General features: G+C 60.1%; 1 protein-coding gene across 1 annotated transcript; it reads left to right on the top strand.

Moving 5' to 3' along the window:
- Positions 1 to 3,940: 3,940 nt before the first annotated feature.
- Positions 3,941 to 12,945, top strand: CCDC183 (coiled-coil domain containing 183; the record flags this gene model as incomplete). The annotated part of the gene is given in 7 exon segments (XM_075445719.1): positions 3,941 to 4,717; positions 4,754 to 4,996; positions 5,161 to 5,250; positions 5,334 to 5,771; positions 5,917 to 6,042; positions 6,264 to 6,360; positions 6,621 to 12,945. Coding segments are annotated over 7 exon segments (1,881 nt in total), but the record flags the coding sequence as incomplete, so codon positions are not given.
- Between the last annotated feature and the right edge of the window lie 7,326 nt (positions 12,946 to 20,271).

Raw genomic sequence — 20,271 nt, 5'->3', positions numbered from 1 at the left:
CTGGCTGAACCCCATCGCACGGCGCTTTGCTCCCTCGCACGCCCTTGCACACCCCCGCCCGCCGTGTGCCAACCCCTCCTGCCCCGGCGGGGAAACTGAGGCACGGGGGGAACACACACACGAGAGGCCACGCGGGGAGGGGGACATGGGAGGGACACAGAGGTGACTGGGGGGGACACGGGAGACACGGGGGGACACACAGGTGGTGCGGGGGGACATGGGTGGAAATTGGGGACACGAAGGGGATGCAGGGGGACATGGGGGACGTGGGTGGAAACGGGGGACACGGGGGGGACACGGGGGGACACGGGGGGGGACACGAGGGGACACAGGGGGACACGGGGGGGATACGGGGGGGACATGGGGACACGGGGGGATGCAAGGGAACATGCGGGACACAAGGGGACACGAAGGGGACAAGGGGGGGACACGGGGGGACACGAAGGGGCCGGGGGGCAGGGGGGGCCACCCCGCGGGGGGCGGGGCGGGGCGGGGCCGCGGGGCCCCAGCCCGAACAAAGCCGCCATTGAGCGCCAGGGGAGGGGGGGGGATTTTCCACCCAAACCTTTTTCCATGACCCCATCGGCGGAGGGGCCCCCCCCTCCCCCCCGCCCCTCCCCCCGCCCCTCCCCCTCCCCCCGCCCGGGGGTTCGTGGGCCCTGGGGAAACTGAGGCACGGGGGGGGGCCACATGCGTGTGCGGGGCGTGGGCGGGGGCGGGCGGGCTTGCACGCGCCGGTGCAGGCCGACACGCGCGGACACGCGTGCTCGCAGCCCCCCACGCGTGTGTGCTCGCTCGCACGCTCCCAGCCCGGGGCACACGCGTGTGCGGGCACGCACTGCCACGCCGTCCCGCGGGTCTCCCCCACTGACCCCCCCCCGTGCTCACACGCACGCGCTCCGGCACACGCTTCCCCCACGCGTGTTTGTGCTCACCGCCCCCCCCCCCCTCCACGGCTGCCCCCTCCCCCCCCTGCGCACCCCACCCCTCCCCACCCGCTCACCTCGCGTGGCCGTGGGCGCGTGTGTGCGTGTGTGTGTGTGCGTGTGTGCGTGCACACGTGTGTGTGTGTGCGTGTGCGTGTGTGTGTGCACACGTGTGTGTGTGCGTGTGTGTACACGTGTGTGCGCGTGTGTGTGTGCACACGTGTGCGTGCTGTGTGCCGCCCGGGCCCTGCATGCTCCGTCATGTGACGCCGCCCTGAAACTCGCCACATTTTTTCCCAAACCGCAGGATGATGCCGGCGAGGACACGGCACGGCCAGGACACAGCATGGTGAGGACACGGGACAGTGATGACACGGCACGGCGAGGACACGGCACAGTAAGGACGTGGCACAGCACGGCGAGGACATGGCACAGCATGCGTGTGGCATGGCACGGCATGGCACGGTGAGGACACGGCATGGCGAGGACATGGCACAGGAAGGACATGGCATGGCACGGCAAGGACATGCCATGACATGGCACGGTGAGGACACGGCACGGCACGGCACAGCTCTGCCACCTCCTGACGGGGCCACGGCCACGCGTGGCGAGGGACGGGCACACCGCGCCGCTGCGGGGGCTGGGACGGTGCCCGTGCGTGGGCGTGGCATGTCCTGGGCGACACGCATGGCGTGTCCCGGGAGATGTGCTTGCACACGCATGGCGTGTTCTGGGTGACACGCTTGCACACGCATGCCGTGGCCCGGGTGACACGTTTCCGTGCTGAGGGTGGCACACACACGCAGCCGGCTGGGACACGCGGGCTGGTCACGCGTGTGCCACGCGTGGTGCGACACGCTGCCACGCACACACAGCAGCCGCGTGTCACACGCGTGAGCTCTGCAGGGGAGGCAGAGCCCGGTGCCACCCCCGGGGGACCCCAGACCCCCCCGAGCACGCCTGTCCTGTCCCCCCCGGCACCCCATGGCCTCCAGGTCCCCCCGCTTTGTCCCCCCTCCCATGTCCCCCATGGCCTGGGGTCCCCCCCCGCCACGCCCCCGTGTCCCCCCCGCGTCCCCCCACCTCTCCCCCCTCCCCCCACCTCATGCCCCCCCGTGTCCCCAGTGTCTCCCAGTCCCCTTGTGTCCCCTGTCCTCCCCCGTGTCCCCCACGTCCCCATTGTCCCCCCACTGTCCCCGTGCCCCCCCGTGTCCCCCGTGTCGCGGGGCCGTCACCACGGCAGCGCTCCCGGTCCCCACCCGGGGCAGCGCGAGCCCGCGGGACCCCTGGGACCCCCTGCCCCCCCCCCCTCCCCCGTGGGGTGTCCCGCGTGGGGCGTCCCGCGTGGGGCCAGTGACAGCTCGGGGAGGGGGGGTGTGAGCAGGGTGCCGGGGACAGCAGGGCGGCCCCAGCCCCCGCACCCATGGGTGCTGCCACGTGCGCTGCCCCCCCCGCCCCCCCGGCTCAGCGGCTTTGGGCCGTAAATCCCCGGGCGGGGGGGCCGGGGGCGGCACGGCTATGGGGCTGGGCTGGCCGGGACCCCGGCCCTGCCGCCGCGGGGGGCCCCCCATGGCCTGCCCCTGCCCCCACCCCCCCTGCTGCCCCCTCTGCCCCTGCCCCCCCGCTTGCTGCTGCCCCCTCGCCTGCCCCCACTCCCCCTGCTGCCCCCTCTGCCCCTGCCCCTCCGCCTGCCCCCCCACCTGCTGCTGCCCCCCTTGCTGCCCCCCCACCTGCTGCTGCCCCCCTTGCTGCCCCCACCCCCCTGCCTGCTGCCCCCCTACCTGCCCACCCTGCCCCTGCCCCCCCACCTGCTGCTGCCCCCCCGCCTGTTCCCGCCCCCATCCCCCTGCCTGCTGCCCCCCCGCCTGCACCTGCCCCCCCTGCTGCCCCCCGTCCCCCTGCCCCCCCGGCTGCCCCCCCCAGTGTCACCCCCCGCCTTGCTGTGCCCCCTCCCTGTGCTGCCCCCCCCCGCGCTGCCCCGCCTGCCGCCCCCGGCTGAGCATCAAGTGAGGGGGATCCCGGGCCCCCCCCGCAACCCCCCCCCCGGGGACTCCGCAGCGGCTGCGGTGAGTATGGGCGTGCCCCCCCCGGGGAAACTGAGGCACGGGCGGGGCTGGAGCCCCCCCTCCCGGGCTCCCAGTGCTGTGCGGGGGGGCTGCACGGGGCCCGCCGCGTGCGGGGGAGGGAGTGAGGGGGGGGGCGCAGAGCGGGGTCCGGCGCCGCGTGGGTTTGCCCTCACGTGCTGGCGTGCTGGGGGGGGGGGGGGGGCTACCCCCGTGACAACCCCCCCCTCGCCCCCCCTGCCACGGCAGGGCTCAGCACCCCCCGCGCCGGGCTCACGCGGAACGGCACCTCCCAGGGCACCGCCGCCCCCCCCGCGCAGCCGAGCAGAGCCGAGTCCCCCCGAGTCCTCCCGAGTCCTCCCGAGTCCTCCTGAGCCCAGCCCAACCCCGCCCCACCGAGCCGAGCCTGCCCGAGTCCTCCCGAGTCCTCCCGAGTCCTCCCGAGTCCTCCTGAGCCCAGCCCAACCCCGCCCCGCGAGCCGAGCCTGCCCGAGTCCTTCCGAGTCTTGCCGCGTCGTCCCGAGTCCCCCCGAGTCCGCCCGAGGCCCGCCAAGCCGAGTCCGCCCGAGTCCCCCCGAGCCCAGCCGAGCCGAGTCCCCCCGAGTCTTGCCGAGTCCCCCCGAGCCGAGCCCCGCCGAGCGATTCCGAAAGTTGCCGAGCGGCTCCGAAGGCGGGGGAAGAGCCGGCGGAGGAGGTGCTGCGCTGGCGGGGCCGAGTCCGGCGGCTGCAGGCGGGGGCGGGCTCGGTGCTGGGCCCGGCTCCGTTCCCGGCTCTGCTCCCGGCTCTGCTCCCGGCTCTCAGCGCCCCTGGGGGGGCCGGGGGGACCCCGGTGAGCGCAGCGGGCGCCGAGCAGGGCGGGAGCCCGAGCAGCCCCGGACGCGCTGGCAGGGCCTGGCCTGCCCCTCGGTAAACGGCTGCGGGGCCCAGCAGTGCCCAGCGCCGAGCCGGTGAGACTGGGCCAGGCCGAGGGGCTGCGGGCACCGGGGCCAGACCCTGTCCCCACAGCCCAGCAAACACACCCGAGCCCACGGAGGTGGAGAGAGAAAGGGCTTTATTGGGAAGGGTCTGTCGGAAGGGGCAGCCCCTCGCTGCGGACGGCTCCCACCACCCCTCCGGCCTGCCTGCGCCCGACGGGGCCGCGGAGCGACCGCGGAGCGACGTCTCCTCCCGGGAGCGGTGTCCGAGCGGCGCGACGGAGGCGATTGCCGCCAGCCAGCATGGCTTCACCGAGTGCGAACCGGCAGGGAACAACTGCACCCAGAAGAGGCTGGGCAGAAGGTGACTGCCCTGGACCTGGCAGTGCAGGACATCCTGAAGAACATCAGCTCCTCCTCCCGCTCCCCCTGCAAAGGCAAGGAGATGCACCGGGGGCTGCGCTGGTGGGAGGCCCTCCTGGCTGGCTTGGTGAGGTCCTCCTGCTCCCTCCATCCCTGGTCACAGCACTCAGGGGACTCCGGGGTGCGGTGGGGTGATGCACTGTGGCTCCCTGTGTCCCAGGAGCTGGGCCACCTGCCTCCGCACCTGGACCTCCTCTGCAGGATGGCCCAGCTGTACCACACAGAGCTGCAGCACATGGAGCACATGGCCTCAGACGCCCTCAAGTCTGTGCAGGTCACCAAGGTGAAATGGTCCGGGGCACCTCAGGGCCCTCTGCCACTCTCCAGAGCCCACAGACGGCACAACGCGCCCGCGCTGCTGAGTCTTCCTGCACTACAGAGCAAAAGTTCCTGAGCTGGACTCGAGGGGCGACAAACATCCTTGCAGCAAGCCAGGTACGAGGTCCATGAGGACTTCCCGCTTCTGCAGCCGGAGGAGCCGCTGGTGGGCGAGTGCCTGGTGGGATGCAGAGGCAGGGATGCGGGCACAGCCGCAGGTGTCCATCCCTGCCGCTTCCCTCCCACCCCAGGCGCCAAACTGGAGGCCGCCAAGTCCCAGCAGGAGCATGAGGCCATGGTGATGGAGAAGATGGAGAAGGCCAAGGCTGCGGCACAGTGCTCCTGCCTCTGGGTAAGGGAAGAACCTTCCTCTGGTAAAACCCAGGGCAGGGATGGAGCTGCTTTTCTCCAGGCCGTCGGCCTGCAGAGGTCCATGGTGCAGAAACGTCCCTGAGGCCACAGCCTGCATCCTGCAGCAGGGCCACGAGCTGAGTCCACGTGCTCTCCCCTGGGCAGGACATCCCCGGCAGGCTCCTGGCGCAGCAGAAGTCCTCACTGGAGCAGGATCAGTTCCTCCATCAGTGCATGGAGAAGGAGCAGACACTGTAGGTGACGCTGGAGCTGAAGCGGGCTGAGCTGAAATTTCGCCAGCCCCCCAACACCACCAGGTGCTGTTGGCTTTGTGACAGCCGTGTCCAGCGGGCCACCACCCTTGGGGGGGACACATGTGCATCATGAGTGGGCCAAGAGGGCCCTCGTGCCTCTGTCCCCCTGTAGCTGCCAGTTTTCGCAGGAGGGCCCTTGCTCTTTGCTTGGCATGGGCAGCGGTCCCAGCATGGAGCTGGGCTGCAGGCAGCACCTCTGCTCTGCAGGCAGTGGCGGGGGGCAAGCTGAGTGGCTTTTGCAACAGCCTGGGGGGCTCTGCAGCCCTGTGCGGTTGCAGGGATGTGACTGGGCTTGGCTCCAGGCTGCTGGAGGAGGAGCTGCGGAGGAAGCTGGAGCAGGAGGTGGCTCGGCTGCATCAAATGTGAGCCCAGGTGAAGAAGAGCCAGGAGCTCCTGCTCGAGTTTGAGGACGCCCTGGACCACCTTGTCGCCCGTCTGCACGGCATCCCCGTGCCTGGCCAGGTACGTGTGCGGCCCTGGGGTGAGCACAGCCCCAGCCCGGGCTTGGTGGTGCAACGGCACGGCACGGTGACCCTTGGTGCAGCCTCCATCCCCCCCGAGTTGCTCATTCTCCCCACCGAGGCTGTTCTTTCCTCTCCGGCTCCAGGACGATTCTGCCAAGGCCAGCGGGGTGCAGGAGAAGATCCAGCTCTGTCAGCAGAAGCTGCGGTACCTGGTGCAGCGCGTGGCCAGCTTGCTCCCTGACATGCAGAGCCTCGATGAGGACAACGAGGTGCGTGGGGCTCCATCCCTGCTGTGGCCTTTGGGGACCCACGGATGGCCCATCCCAAGCCGTCCTCCCAGCTGAGAGGGTGGAGGTGGCCCCAAGGAAGAGCCATGGAGCAGCTCAGCCCCGGCTGGCCCTGGGCACTGCAGGGGACATGGAGGTGCGGCACCGCTTGGCTTCCAACACCCACCTCCCCTTCAGCAATTAACCAGGGGTGTCTTTCACAGACTTTCGTCAAGGTGAGACTGTACCTGGAGAAATCAATTGCGAACCATCCACAGAACCTGAGGGTTATCTTGGAGGACACAGGCAGTAGCATGCAAGGTAGGAGAGCACAGTGGGGACACGTCCCACAGGCACTGTCCCAGCCCCTGCTCGCTGGCATTTCTGGGCGTCCTTGCCTGTCTCACACTGTCCCAGCAGAGCCCAAGCCCTGCGTTGTCTCCAAACCTTGGGGCTGACCCTGGCTCTCAAGGGCTCACCGTGATGCCACCGGCCTTCCAAAATGTGCCAGCTCTCCCTTTTCTCCCGGAGGTGGCCCCACAGCCTCTCCTCAGCCTGTTCCCCTCTCTTCTCTTCTCCAGACCCCTTTGACTTTGGGGAGAAAGATGATGGCCTGGTCCCCATGTGGGAAGGCATCAAGAGGCAGGGGCTGCAGCTGATTAAGAGGATGAAGAGAAAGAAGAAGCAGTAGCCATTGCTTCAGAGGACCTCTGGGTGCCCCAGCCCACCCCGTTGCCCTTCGCATGCCCCAGACCCCCCTCCCCCGTTGCTCTCTATATGCCCCAGACCACCCCGTTGCCCTTTGCATGCTCCAGACCCCCTGTTGTACTCTTGGATGCCCCAAACCACCCCATTGTTCTCCGCATGCCCCACACCACCCTCTTGTACCCTGGTTCCAACACGTTTAATAGAGCTGATCTTTTTCATTCCTCCCACGCCTGTGGTGAAGCTGGAATGGGGGCTCCTAGATCCCATCTGCCACCCGCGATGCGCAGGGGGCAAACCCTGAGGGGTGCTGAGCTGCCTTTGGAGGCAGCCCCAGCCCCACGCCTTGTGCCCCTGCCCCTCGCCCAGCTGCTCTCCCCGCAGAGCTGGGGATGGGCTGCGCTGGCGACAGCTTTCCCGGCCAGAGCACAGCTGGGGGCAGGCTGGCTTTCTGCCCCTTGATCCCGTGGGGCCAACACCTTCCTGGCACCTCTGCCGCCCAGACAGCTCAGGGACCCCCGTGGGCTGGCACGCGTGGCAGGCAGCTCTGGGGAAACGTGGGGCAGGGCCTGAGACCCGTCCAGGTACCTCAGGGTGGGCGTCTTCGTGGCCGTGCGTGGCAGCGGAAGGGCAGAGCCTGCCTGGAATGGGAGAGCCGGCTCTGAGGTGGAGCCCCTGGCCTGGGGCTGTCTGACCTGGCTGTGGACCCGCCGGGCCTCTCCCCTGCCCTGCTCCCTGCACACACCTTGTGCAACTCGCACTCCCAGCCTGAAACTCGCAGCAAGCTTCAGGCCTCCGCTTTGGGCTGCGGGCAGGGGCCGGGAGGGAAGCTCTGACCCAGCGGGGCCCAGGGCCGCAGCGGGTGCTGCACCAGCCCCGGGGCTCGGCGATGGCTCCCCAGCCCTGCGGCTGGCTCACGCACATCCAGCCGTGGAGCCCACGGTGCCTTCTCCACGAAGGCACTCGTCCCCCAGCGCTGCACACGGACGGCGCTCCTTCCCCCGCTACAGCCCACCCTGAGGCCTTCTGCCAGGGACCTGCCCTCCTGCCTGGACACCCAGGAGACTCGCACCTCGCCCATGTCCGCAGGGGCACACCAGCCTCAGACCAAGCTTTCCCTGCCTTTTCTGCTCGCTCCCTCTGCTTCGTGCTGACATCACTTGTCACATCAGCGTTGCAGGGAAGGAGCGGCAGTTTCTGCCAAGCCTCCCAGCAGACTCGCTGGCCGCCCCAAATGCTCTTGGTGCCTTTGCTGAGACCACAGCTATGGGGGATCTATTGCCCAGCTACAGCACTACTTGGGTCTTGGAAAAGTCATAATGAAAATAGTTGAGGTTTCGGTGCTTTAAACGGATGAACCTGGCATCTGCCAGACAGCGCTGTGTGGTCCTTTGGCTCAAACATCCATCCCCACCCTGGCAGAAATAGGGAGGCTGCAGCTCGTGCACTTCCCGCGGCCCCTGCACTCCCCGAGTCCGAAATGACTGACGTGCCACAACAGCCCATTTCTGCTGCGGCACAGAATGGAAATTCTGAAGTCGCAGCTGATGAGGAGGAAGGAGAAATGATCTCCAGCACCCAGCCCCCATCTAACTCACCTGCCTGGCCAGCTGGGAAAGCAGGGGGGGGTGGTGGTTAATCACTGATTACCGGCACCGGAATGCTGGCACAGCCCCGCTAACAGCGGCTGCACCAAACCCTGCCAACTGCCCAGCTCCTTTGCAAGCAGCTGCACAGCCGTGGAGGCCGGCGCTGGCTGTAAAGGGGATGCTCTTGATGGTGCCCTTGCGGGTGGAGGATCCAGAGAAGTTTGCTGTCACTGGGGAGGGAATGCAATATCCCTTTAAGAGCCTCCCACAGGGGCACAAACCTTCGCCCATATTTGCTCCTGCCGCACTTGCTCAGCTTTGACAGACAGTCTCCCTGCCCCAAGAGGTGAAACTGTACCAGCCCCTGGGTGTTGTTCTCCATGGAGGAACTTCCCTGGAGAAGGTGGGGGAAGCGGCAGCCACAGTACGGCAAGCACCAAGGAAAGCAGAACTGGAGATTCCGCTTGGAAAACGTCGGCGAACGAGTAAAGCACCAGCATTTTGGTGTCAATAGAAACCAGAAATCAGTCTGGAAGACTGACTTTTCAAACTCTTCCACAACAGCCACAAAATGACAAGCTCCAAGTTGAAACCAAGTGTTGTGGCTGACCTGAATGTTTTTCTCCTTTGTCTTTCATCCACTGGTAGTTACAGGAGGGAAAAGGGAGATTTCTTTCGGAACAGAACATGTCTTTTCCTCTGTCCTTCTTCTTTACCAGTGACCTGAATGTTGGTGGGTTAATGTGAGGGTGTTTTAGTGCTGTGTCACTGTCGTGATAGCTGTGCTAGAGGCACCAGGGGCTGCAGGACAGGTAGAAACAGCCAGTGGAGATCAAAAGGGCTCAACTGTCTCTCCCAGTGCCCTTCTGGAGAAACTGCCCAGCACACGGCTAGACAAGTCCACAACACGTTGGGTGAGCAACTGGCTGACGGCTCGGCCTCAAAGGGTTTTAGTAAATGGGGTGACATCAGGCTGGCGGCAGTCACCAGTGGCTCCCCAGGGCTCGATTTAAATGCCACTCTCAGTATGATTCTGCTCTTCCTGTTGAAGAAAAGGGGGAGAAAAGGGGAGAGATCGTTCTGGGCACTGTTGGCAGACACGGAAAGAACAACGTGGTCATCAGGCCCAGTCAACAGGGGTTCACAAAGGGAAAGTCCTGCCTCACTAACCCGAGATCCTTGATCAAAGGATAAGGTCAGGACACAGGAGGTGGATGCACCAGTAGCAAGTTTGCTGATGATCCCAAATTGGGAGGTGCTGGTGATGCTCCTGACCGACAAGAGGCCTTGCAGGGACATCTAGAGAGACTGGAGCATTGGGCAACCTTCAATGGCACGAAATGCGTCCAGAGGAGGACAACAGAGCTGGTGAAAGGGCTGGAGGACATGTCCTAGGAGGAGCAGCTGAGGACTCCGGCTTTGTCTGGTTTGGAGAGAAGGAGGCTGACGGGAGACCTGACGGCTCTCTGCAGCTTCCTGAGGAGGGGAAGTGGAGAGGGAGGTGCTGAGCTCTTCTCCCTGGGACCCTGTGGCTGGATGCGTGGGAATGGCTCAAAGCTGCATCAGGGGAGGTTCAGACTTGATGTTAGGAAGCGTTTCTTGACCGAGAGGGTGCTCAAACACTGGAACAGGCTTCCTAGAGAGATGGTCAATGTCCCCTCCCTGTCACTGCTCAAGAGGCCTTTGCACAGTGCTCTTAATAACATGCTCTAACTTTTGGGCAGCCCTGAAGGGGTCAAGCAGTCGGACTGGATGATCGTTCTAGGTCCCTTCCAAATGAAATACTGTATTCAGTGCTACGCTGTGCTTTAAAGAAGACAGCCCGGGTTGATGGTGTCAAAGCCTGCAGGGCTCACGGAGGAGGCCAGGTTGGAGTCAGGGGTCTCCCCTGGGTGCTGGTGGGGCTGCGGCTGGCCACAGGGCTGTTGTCCCCCTCCCCAGCAGCGCAGGAGAACTGCATCCTCCGGGCCTCTCAGAGCAAAGACTCTGATGAGAAACCCAACTGGCTCCCTGCAGCACCTGCCACAACAGATACCTTGCCCTGCTCACAGCGAAGGCTCCCTCAGCACGTCAATGCCTCGGTCCGTCACTAATGCTTTGGCCCTTCTTTTTGCATGGCTGCTTCTGCTTGTTATCTGCCACGGGATCTCATCCCTCTCGCCCCTCTGCTCCACAGCAAAGAAGTCTCAAGCTCCCACAGCCCCCTCTGGGATGGAGGAGGAAGGAGATGAGTCAAAGAGTGCTCCAAGGGGCACTAAGCCAGAAATAAGGCCCCAGGGATTTTGGCTCGGCCTCAGTATTCTCGTATTCTGCTGCCCCGTGCTCATGGTTGGAGCTTTCCTTGCTCTGCTTCCCCGCAGATTTGCACTTCCCTTTCTTGCACTTCCCACTGCAGGGCTTCTTTGCCTCTCTGCAGAGGGCCTGCAGCCGACCGAGGCACTTGGCTTTCCAGGCTTCAAAGTCAGCCTCAATGCTGCCAGGCGTGCTCTAGGCCACGTTGCAGTCCCCCTCGGCACGAGCCACGATACGGCTGGCACTGAGCACCCACAGCCACCTGGCAATGTTTCTTCCCACCTAGGACAGGACAAAGGTGAGAGGGAAATTAAAGAAAGCCCGACGTAAACAAAGCAGGCAACTACGAAAGCAAGGGCCAAGCCTGGAAGCAGAGCTCGTGAGCTGCACAGGACTGCGAGGCAGGGGCTTCGGGGCTCCCTCTCACCTGCTGACGCAGAGCACAGACGCAAGGCAGGCTGAGCACCCTCACCCCCTCAGGCTCCCATTTGAAAACCCCTCTGCTGTCGCACCGATGGGGTAAGAGATGAGCCCTGGCCACAAGCGCCTTTGTGTGACGCTTGTTGCTCAGAACAGCCACGTGCTCAGCGCATGTCCTGCGGCCCCAGCTCTGCAGACGTAACAGCCTGGTCGCCAGTCACGCCCATCTTCTGACTGATGAAGATGAAACTAATTACCGGGCTAAGACATTGTCATATTTCACACCAGGAAATAAATAACTCAGTAAGGATTTATCAAATGTGTCGCCGTACCTCCCAGGCTAACGCAGTGCTTCTGGTGCTCCTCTCCCATTTCAGAGGGCAGCACAATCGCTGCACAGCTGCGCTTCGGAACACTGGACAGCAGGAAGAGAGCTGTAACACACGGACAGTCGCAAGAAGTCCAAAGACAAGATTTTTGCTTAGTGGGTTAAGAACCTTTGGTGGGGGATGCTGCAGGTGATAATCCCAACGGTGGGGAACAGCCATCCGCCCGGCAAAACCATCTCAAACTAGCCAAGGGAGGTCAAGCTGTCCCCCCTCCCATCCCGTCCCCCCCCACCTAAGAGAGACATGGGAGTAAACCAGAACTGGAAGTATCACCGTCTGCTTGTGCTAGTTTTGAACCCTTCCCCAGGTGCACGCTGGCAGAGACAGAGCAGGGGGTCGTGGTGCGGCCACTCTCACCCCAGGTACAGAACTGGCTGATACAAAGCCACTGCCAGCATCAACACATCCTACCTGATCCTCGCCTAGTAAGTTACAACATTCAGGTATTTTCTGCTCAGGGTTGATGGGCCAGGCTTGCTTAAGTAGAAGGGAAGCAATTTTCAACACACAGCTTTGGGGGTTTCCAGCGTAACAAGAGAGACGTGCAAGCAAGGAGAAAACAGCCTTCACAACCCCAGCAAAAGCTTGTCTTTATTATTGACATTGATGAGGTACCTCCCTCCTCTGCTAAACAGCCACCTGGGTCATAGTCTCCCATGCTAATGGCTTCCACAGGCCAGTTCAGGGAAAGAACTGCTCCAGCCAGGCCTTTGGCAAATCTCGGGGAGGGAAAAAAAAACAAAACAGAGGTGTAGAAAGTTATCAGTTGCTTCAACCCCGCTACCATAAGGGTCAAACAAACCCTGCCCCGGCCAACAGTCACAAGACGTCTCCCAGCACGGGCAGAACAACAACACATGAGAACCAGACACTGGACCTATAATTCTTTGCAGTTAAAAAAGGGAAGTCCGCTGGCTGAATGAAAAGAGTTACGGGAGTTGGAAGGACTCATGATTGTCCTGGGTTCGGCCAGGACAGGGTTAATTTTCACCAGAATCCAGGAAGGGGCACAACCGGGTGGGCTGACCCAGCCCCAACCTGGCCAAACAGAGCCCGGTATTCCATACCATGTGCCATCACGCTGGGTTCCGGTGGGGGGGGCGGCACGATGGGAACTCACTCGTGGCTTGGGAGCGCGTGGTGCCGGTCCTGTTCAGGAGAGCGGGTCTGTTGTGCGAGTTTGTGTGGTATTTTCTCCTTATCTGTATCGTTGTTGTTGCTGTTCCCTTTGTTTGCTGTTCTGTTAAACTGCCCTTATCCCGACCCACCAGTTTCTGCCTCTTTCTTTCCATTCTCCTCCGCACGCCAGTGGGGGGAGGGGCGGCCGCGTGGCGCTTTTGTTGCCGGTGGCAGCCGAAACCAAAACATTAATTTGGCGCCCAAGCGTGGAGCAGGGATAACGGCAGGGCTGAGCAGCGGGTGTTAAAACTGCTTTCTTAGATTTTTGTTATAATTTGTTGTACGTATTTACTGTGTTAAACAGTCACTGGTAAAAATGTTTCTGTCTTTCATCAGATGGTTGTGGTTTTTGAATCCGTACTTGCTGTACTTGTTCCCTGTGGTGCTGTTCATCATCACGGGGAAAAGGATCAGGATGATGATTTTACTGTACTGTACGATATCGACTTATGACATGATAGCATCACTGTTCATGAAATTAGGCTTGTGTTTGCATGCGGCACTGCGGTCATTTCCGTACCTCGGATCCTATGTCTTAGAATTTGTTAATAATCAAACCCAATCTGTGAGGAAAACCGAAGGGGATACCTTCCCCCACTCTTTCGCCCCCCCTCTCTCCTTCAGGCTGGTGCTAAGGGCTTTTGAGAATTTCGAGTACCCGTGGGATGCTCAGGCCAGCACTCTCCTTTTGTTCTGCCTCCTGAACGGGTTGTAGGTCTTGTTTAGGGTTAAGCAAGTCGTTAAGAACATCGTGCAGAGACCTGCCCCGGGGCTGGATAGCTGTGAGTGGCTGGGTGTGTGGGACAGCATGGGCAGGTGTCTAGAGCAGTGGGCACCCCCGGTGTGTTTTAAACTCACCCCTGAACAAATACAGAATCCGGACAATCTGGTAAAATATCTGCAAAAAGTGTGCTGCCACCCTGGGAACTCCAGAGAGACACAAATCACCGCAACATGCTGGGGTCTGGCCCACGCCTACCGAGCCCTGTTCAACACTGTTCAGTGCCCTAAAGGGGAAAGGGGGGGAAGCAAAGCGGCAGGCACTGCGACAGGCGCTGCCCCCCCAGCCGGCCCTGCAGCCCCTCCAGCCCAGCAGGCAGTCACAGCCCGACTGGCACTGCCGCTGCCACAGCTGCAGGGTCTGCCTCGGTTTCCCTGGCAGGCACAGCAGCAGCTCCAGACCCAGTTCCAGCTGCAGGCATCACGGCTGAGCCCAATGACCAACCTGTGCTGGTAGCAGTTGCCCCCGTAAAACTAAAGAAAGATGCAAAGAGAGCAGATCGCTCCGGGAGGGATGACGATGAGCCAGGGTCATCACGGGAGATAGGGACAGAGATCATCACCCGGTCCCTGTCCCTGGGTGAGCTGCGAGACATGCGGAAAGATTTCAGCCGCCACCCAGGCGAGCACATTGTCACCTGGCTGCTGCGGTGCTGGGATAACGGGGCCAGAAGCTTGGAGTTAGAGGGCAAGGAAGCCAAGCAGCTGGGATCCCTGGCCAGGGACAGGGGCATTGACAAGGCCATTGGGAAGAAGGAACAAATCCTCAGCCTCTGGAGGAGACTTCTGTCAGGAGTGAGGGAGAGGTACCCCTTCAGTGACGATTTTGTATGTTATCCTGGCAAGTGGACCAATATGGAAAGGGGTATTCAGTACTTGAGGGAATTAGCTGTGTGGGAGCTGGTTTACTGTGACATAGATGATGACCAGGTACCCACAGACCCAGATGAAGTCCAGTGCACAGCATCTATGTGGAGGAAGTTTGTGCGGAGTGCACCATCCTCATATGCCAACTCACTGGCAGTAGTAGACTGGAAAGGTAAAGAGGCACCAACAGTGGATGAGGTGGCTGTCAGACTCCGGCAATATGAGGAAAGTCTCTCTTCCTCCCTTGTCTCAGCCGTGGAGAAACTGGTCAAGTGACTAGAAAGGAATATGTCCTGCTCCCCACCTGTGCGGGCCCGCGTCTCAGCTATTAGAGGCAAGCGTTTCTCTGCTCAGGAGAGGGAATACAGAGGCTATACACCCCAGGGCACCCTGTGGTTCTACCTGCGTGACCACGGAGAGGACATGAGGAAGTGGGATGGAAAACCCACCTCAAGTCTAGAGGCACGAGTGCGTGAGTTGCGAGGTAAAACAATCACAAAAGGGGATTCTGTTAGGAAAAATGCCGCTCCAGTTTCCAGGAGCCAGCTCTCCAGACCAGGTAGACAGTTTGATCTTGATTCCGATCCTCTGGAGGGGACCTCCAAGTCATTTTTACAGCAGGTGAGCAGCAAATTCTCTGACGAGGATTAGAGGGGCCCTGCCTCCAGCCAGGTGGAGGAAAGGGACAACCGCGTTTATTGGACGGTGTGGATTCGGTGACCTGGCACATCAGATCCACAAGAGTATAAAGCTCTAGTGGACACTGGTGCACAGTGTACTTTAATGCCATCAGATTTCCAAGGGTCAGAGTCCATTTGCATTTCGGGAGTGACAGAGGGGTCCCAAGAGCTGAGTGTACTGGAGGCTGAAGTGAGCCTCACTGGGCAGGAGTGGCACAAGCACCCCATTGTAACTGGCCCCAAGGTTCCGTGCATCCTTGGCATAGACTATCTTAGGAGAGGATATTTCAAGGACCCAAAGGGGTATCGGTGGGCTTTTGGCATAGCTGCTGTGGAGACGGAAGAAATTAAACAGCTGTCCATTTTGCCTGGTCTCTCGGAGGATCCTTCCGTTGTGGGGTTGCTGAGGGTGGAAGAACAGCAGGTGCCAATCGCGACCACAACGGTGCACCGGCGACAGTATCGTACCAACCGAGACTCCCTTCTCCCCATTCATCAGCTGATCCGCCAGCTGGAGAGTCAAGGAGTGATCACCAAAACTCGCTCACCCTTTAATAGTCCCATATGGCCAGTGAGAAAATCTACTGGAGAATGGAGACTGACAATAGACTACCGTGGCCTGAATGAAGTCACACCACCGCTGAGTGCTGCCATGCCAGACATGTTAGAACTTCAATATCAGCTGGAGTCAAAGGCAGCCAAGTGGTATGCTACAATTGACATCGCTAATGCATTCTTCTCCATCCCTTTGGCAGCAGAGTGCAGACCACAGTTTGCTTTCACCTGGAGAGGCATCCAGTACACCTGGAATCGACTGCCCCAGGGGTGGAAACACAGTCCCACCATTTGCCATGGACTAATCCAGACTGCGCTGGAAAAGAGTGAAGCTCCAGAACATCTGCAGTACATCGACGACATCATTGTATGGGGCGACACAGCGCAGGAAGTTTTTGAGAAAGGGGAGAAAATAGTTCAGATCCTTCTGAAAGCCGGTTTCGCCATTAAGCGAAGTAAAGTCAAGGGACCTGCGCAAGAGATTCAGTTTTTGGGGATAAAATGGCAGGATGGGCGCCGTCAAATCCCAATGGATGTCATCAACAAAATAGCAGCTATGTCTCCACCAACCAGCAAAAAGGAAGCACAGGCCTTCTTAGGTGTTGTAGGTTTTTGGAGGATGCACATCCCAAATTACAGCCAGATTTTAAGCCCTCTGTACCACATGACCCGGAAGAAGAATGATTTTGAATGGGGCCCTGAGCAACGACAGGCATTTGAACAGATTAAACGGGAGATAGTTCATGCCGTAGCCCTTGGTCCAGTCCGGTCAGGGCAAGATGTTAAAAACGTGCTCTACACCGCAGCCGGGGAGGATGGCCCAACCTGGAGTCTCTGGCAGAAAGCACCAGGGGAGACTCAAGGTCGACCCCTGGGGTTTTGGAGCCGGGGATACAAAGGATCCGAGGCCCGCTATACTCCCACTGAAAAAGAGATTCTGGCAGCATATGAAGGCGTTCGAGCTGCTTCAGAAGTGGTGGGCACTGAAGCACAGCTCCTCCTAGCTCCACGATTGCTGGTCCTGGGCTGGATGTTCAAAGAGAGGGTCCCCTCCACGCATCATGCCACTGATGCTACATGAAGTAAGTGGGTCGCGCTGATCACCCAGCGCGCCCGAATGGGAAACCCCAGTCGCCCAGGAATTCTGGAGGTAATCATGGACTGGCCAGAAGGCAAAGATTTTGGAGCTTCGCCAGAGGAGGAGGTGACACGTGCTGAAGAGGCCCCACTGTATAACAAGCTGCCAGAAGATAAGAAACAGTATGCCCTGTTCATGTTCACGGATGGGTCCTGTCGCATTGTGGGGAAGCAGCGGAGGTGGAAGGCTGCCGTGTGGAGCCCTACACGACAAGTCGCGGAAACTGCCGAGGGAGAAGGTGAGTCCAGCCAGTTTGCAGAGGTGAAAGCCATCCAGCTGGCTTTAGACATTGCCAGTCGAGAGAAGTGGCCAGTACTCTGTCTTTACACTGACTCCTGGATGGTGGCCAATGCCTTGTGGGGGTGGCTGCAGCAATGGAAGAAGAACAACTGGCAGCGCAGAGGCAAACCTATCTGGGCTGCCCATTGTGGCAAGATATTGCTGCCCATCTGGAGCAGTTGGCTGTAAAAGTCCGTCACGTGGACGCCCACATCCCTAGGAGTCGGGCCACTGAAGAACATCAAAACAACCACCAGGTAGATCAGGCTGCTAAGATTGAAGTGGCTCAGGTGGATCTGACTGGCAACATAAGGGTGAACTGTTTATAGGTCGGTGGGCCCATGACACCTCGGGCCACCAAGGAAGAGACGCGACATACCGATGGGCTCGTGACCGAGGGGTGGACTTGACCGTGGACACCATCGCACAGGTTATCCATGAATGTGAAACGTGCGCTGCAATCAAGCAAGCCAAGTGGGTAAAGCCGCAGTGGTGTGGAGGACGACGGCTAAAATATAAATATGGGGAGGCTTGGCAGATTGACTATATCACACTGCCACAAACCCGCCAAGGCAAGCGCTATGTGATCATAATGGTGGAGGCCACCACCGGATGGCTGGAAACCTACCCTGTGCCCCATGCCACTGCCCAGAATACCATCCTGGGCCTGGAAAAACAAGTCCTGTGGCGACATGGCACCCCCGAAAGAATCGAGTCGGACAACGGGACTCATTTTCGTAACAGCCTCATAGACAGACACCTGGGCCAAAGAACACGGTATTGAGTGGGTGTATCACATCCCCTACCATGCACCAGCCTCTGGAAAGATCGAGCGGTACAATGGGCTGCTAAAAACCAGTTTGAGGGCAATGGGGGGTGGGACTTTCAAAAATTGGGATACCCATTTAGCAAAGGCCACCTGGTTGGTTAACACCAGAGGATCCACCAAGCGGGCTGGTCCTGCCCAGTCAAAACCTCAGCGCCCCGTAGAAGGGGATAAAGTCCCTGTAGTGCACATGCGGAACATGTTAGGGAAGACAGTCTGGGTTAGTCCTGCCTCGGGCAAAGGCAAGCCCGTCCGCGGGATTGCTTTTGCTCAAGGACCTGGGTGTACCCGGTGGGTAATGCGGAAGGATGGGGAAGTCTGATGTGTACCTCACGGGGATTTGATTTTGGGGGAGAATAGTCCATAAATAAATTGTATAAAGTTAATTGTTAAATAACCCTGTTACTGTCTGTTATCACTGTTATAATTGTTATGTGTTGTACCAGTAGTAGCATAGTAAGAATTGTCCAGATTAAAGAAGGATGGACTTTTTGATGAACCCTAGCAGAGCACAGCGATGATGGAACTGGACCTGGTTTTCAACAACTGGCATCCAGCAACTTCATCGAGATTGATGTCTCCAACCTGCAGACTGTGGGCACGGGCCGCACCAGATACATCAGCCGTGAGCTCCGGATGCAGCAAGTGACCGCCCATCACCACATATCACCTCTCCTGCCACGGAAGACCATTACGACAGATGGAGCCTGAAGTCATGGATTAAATGAACTCAACGGACACTTTAGAGTGATGATCCATAGACTAAGGGAATGATATCTGGAGACAGGAGAAGTGGTGGTGATCAACTGGACAACGGGGGACCTGGGCACGAGGTAGATGGTATGGAATAAGGGGTGGATAATGTCCTGGGGTCGGCCAGGACAGGGTTAATTTTCGCCAGAATCCAGGAAGGGGCACAGCCGGGTGGGCTGACCCAACCCCAACCTGGCCAAACAGAGCAGGGTATTCCATACCATGTGCCGTCATGCTGGGTTCCGGTGGGGCGGGTGGCACGGCGGGAACTCACTCGCGGGTCAGGAGCGCGCGGCGCCGGTCCTGTTCGGGAGACCGGGTCTGTTGTGCGAGTTTGTGTGGTATTTTCTCCTTATCTGTATCGTTGTTGTTGCTGTTCCCTCTGTTCTGTTAAACTGCCCTTATCCCGACCCACCAGTTTCTGCCTGTTTTTTTTTCCATTCTCCTCTGCACCGCGGCGGGGGGAGGGGCGGCCGCGTGGCGCTTTTGTTGCCGGTGGCAGCTGAAACCAAAACAATGATTTTACACGCACACACACAAATTCAATTTCTTGGAGGAAGAAAGCTCCCACACCAGAAGTTCCCTCTAACAAAACCTGCTAGCAAATTCAGAGTATATTGCAGGAGTAAACCTTAGGCTTCATCATCACTGTCGCTAGTGTGTGCCCCGCTTCAAACAAAGGCACTAGAATAAGTGGCATTTTTCTGTAATTTTCACTCATCTTTCCCGTTGGGCAGTGACTTCTCATGAACATTCTGAGGAGCGTTCAGACATTTACACACTGCGGTGTGGTGTTTCTAAGACAAGCAACACAGTCGAGTCTCAACAATATTTCAAATCAACTTCATGTATGTGGAAAAAAAAAAAGCACCTTGTACCCCTGCTGTGCCAGGCTGAAACCCACAGAAACTCTTCACCCCAGCAGCACAGACCGCCTCAGCCTGCGGGCCGCCGTGTCCACTCACTGCTTTGTCTCCTGTTCCTTCGGGATTCCAGTCGGATTTCTCACCCTATGAAACACGCGCTGCCTTGCATTCAATCCCTTCTCAAAGCGATGTTCACCCCATTTCCCCCAAAGCATTTCAAACTCAAATGCTGTGACCAGACTCTCAGAACTACGCAACTGCAACAGGCAAAGCATTTCAGCTCCCCTCCCACCTCCAGAAACACACTCACGGAACGGCTTCTCGGGGCTGGGCTCTGCTACAAGAGCCTCAGCTCTCACACTGGGGAGACAACAAGAGCTGATTGCCAGGAGCCTGGTGTTTCCGAGCTCTGCTGGGCACCTTAGCAGCTCGGGGCGGGGGGGGCTGTGTGTGTGAAAAGCCAACCCCCAGCCCTTGTCTGCTGAGAACCAGGCTGCTGGCTGCCTCTCGCCTAGCACTGTCCTTCCTCCGGTGTCATCCCTGCCCGGCTGGGTAGTACAGCAGGGAGGAAAAGGCACTTGGCCCTGCAAAGACAACTGCTCCCCTCAAAGCCGACCCTCCTCCTCTGCTCCAGCCATTCCCGATTCCCTTTCTACAGGCGATAACTCCTTTCAGCCTCCTCCCCAAACCAGCTGCGAAGCAGCCAGCCGGAGCTTTGCGCTGAGAGAACCGTGAAGGGGAACCACTCTGGCTGCCCCAAACCTGCAAAGTGAGCGATGCAAAGCTCAGCATCCCTTTCCCAGCCCAGTTTTGACCGTCTGATGTTTTCCAGGTGGCTGTCGGCAGTGGAGAAGGACAGAGAGGGAGGGCAAAGCATCTGCAAGTGCTGGTGGCCATGCGGGGATGGGAGAAGT

This window comes from Opisthocomus hoazin, chromosome 32 (assembly GCF_030867145.1).
Source record: "Opisthocomus hoazin isolate bOpiHoa1 chromosome 32, bOpiHoa1.hap1, whole genome shotgun sequence".
Taxonomy (NCBI): Eukaryota; Metazoa; Chordata; class Aves; order Opisthocomiformes; family Opisthocomidae; genus Opisthocomus; species Opisthocomus hoazin.
The sequence above is the reverse complement of the archived record's forward strand: the minus strand, read 5'-3'. Positions and strand labels throughout refer to the sequence as shown.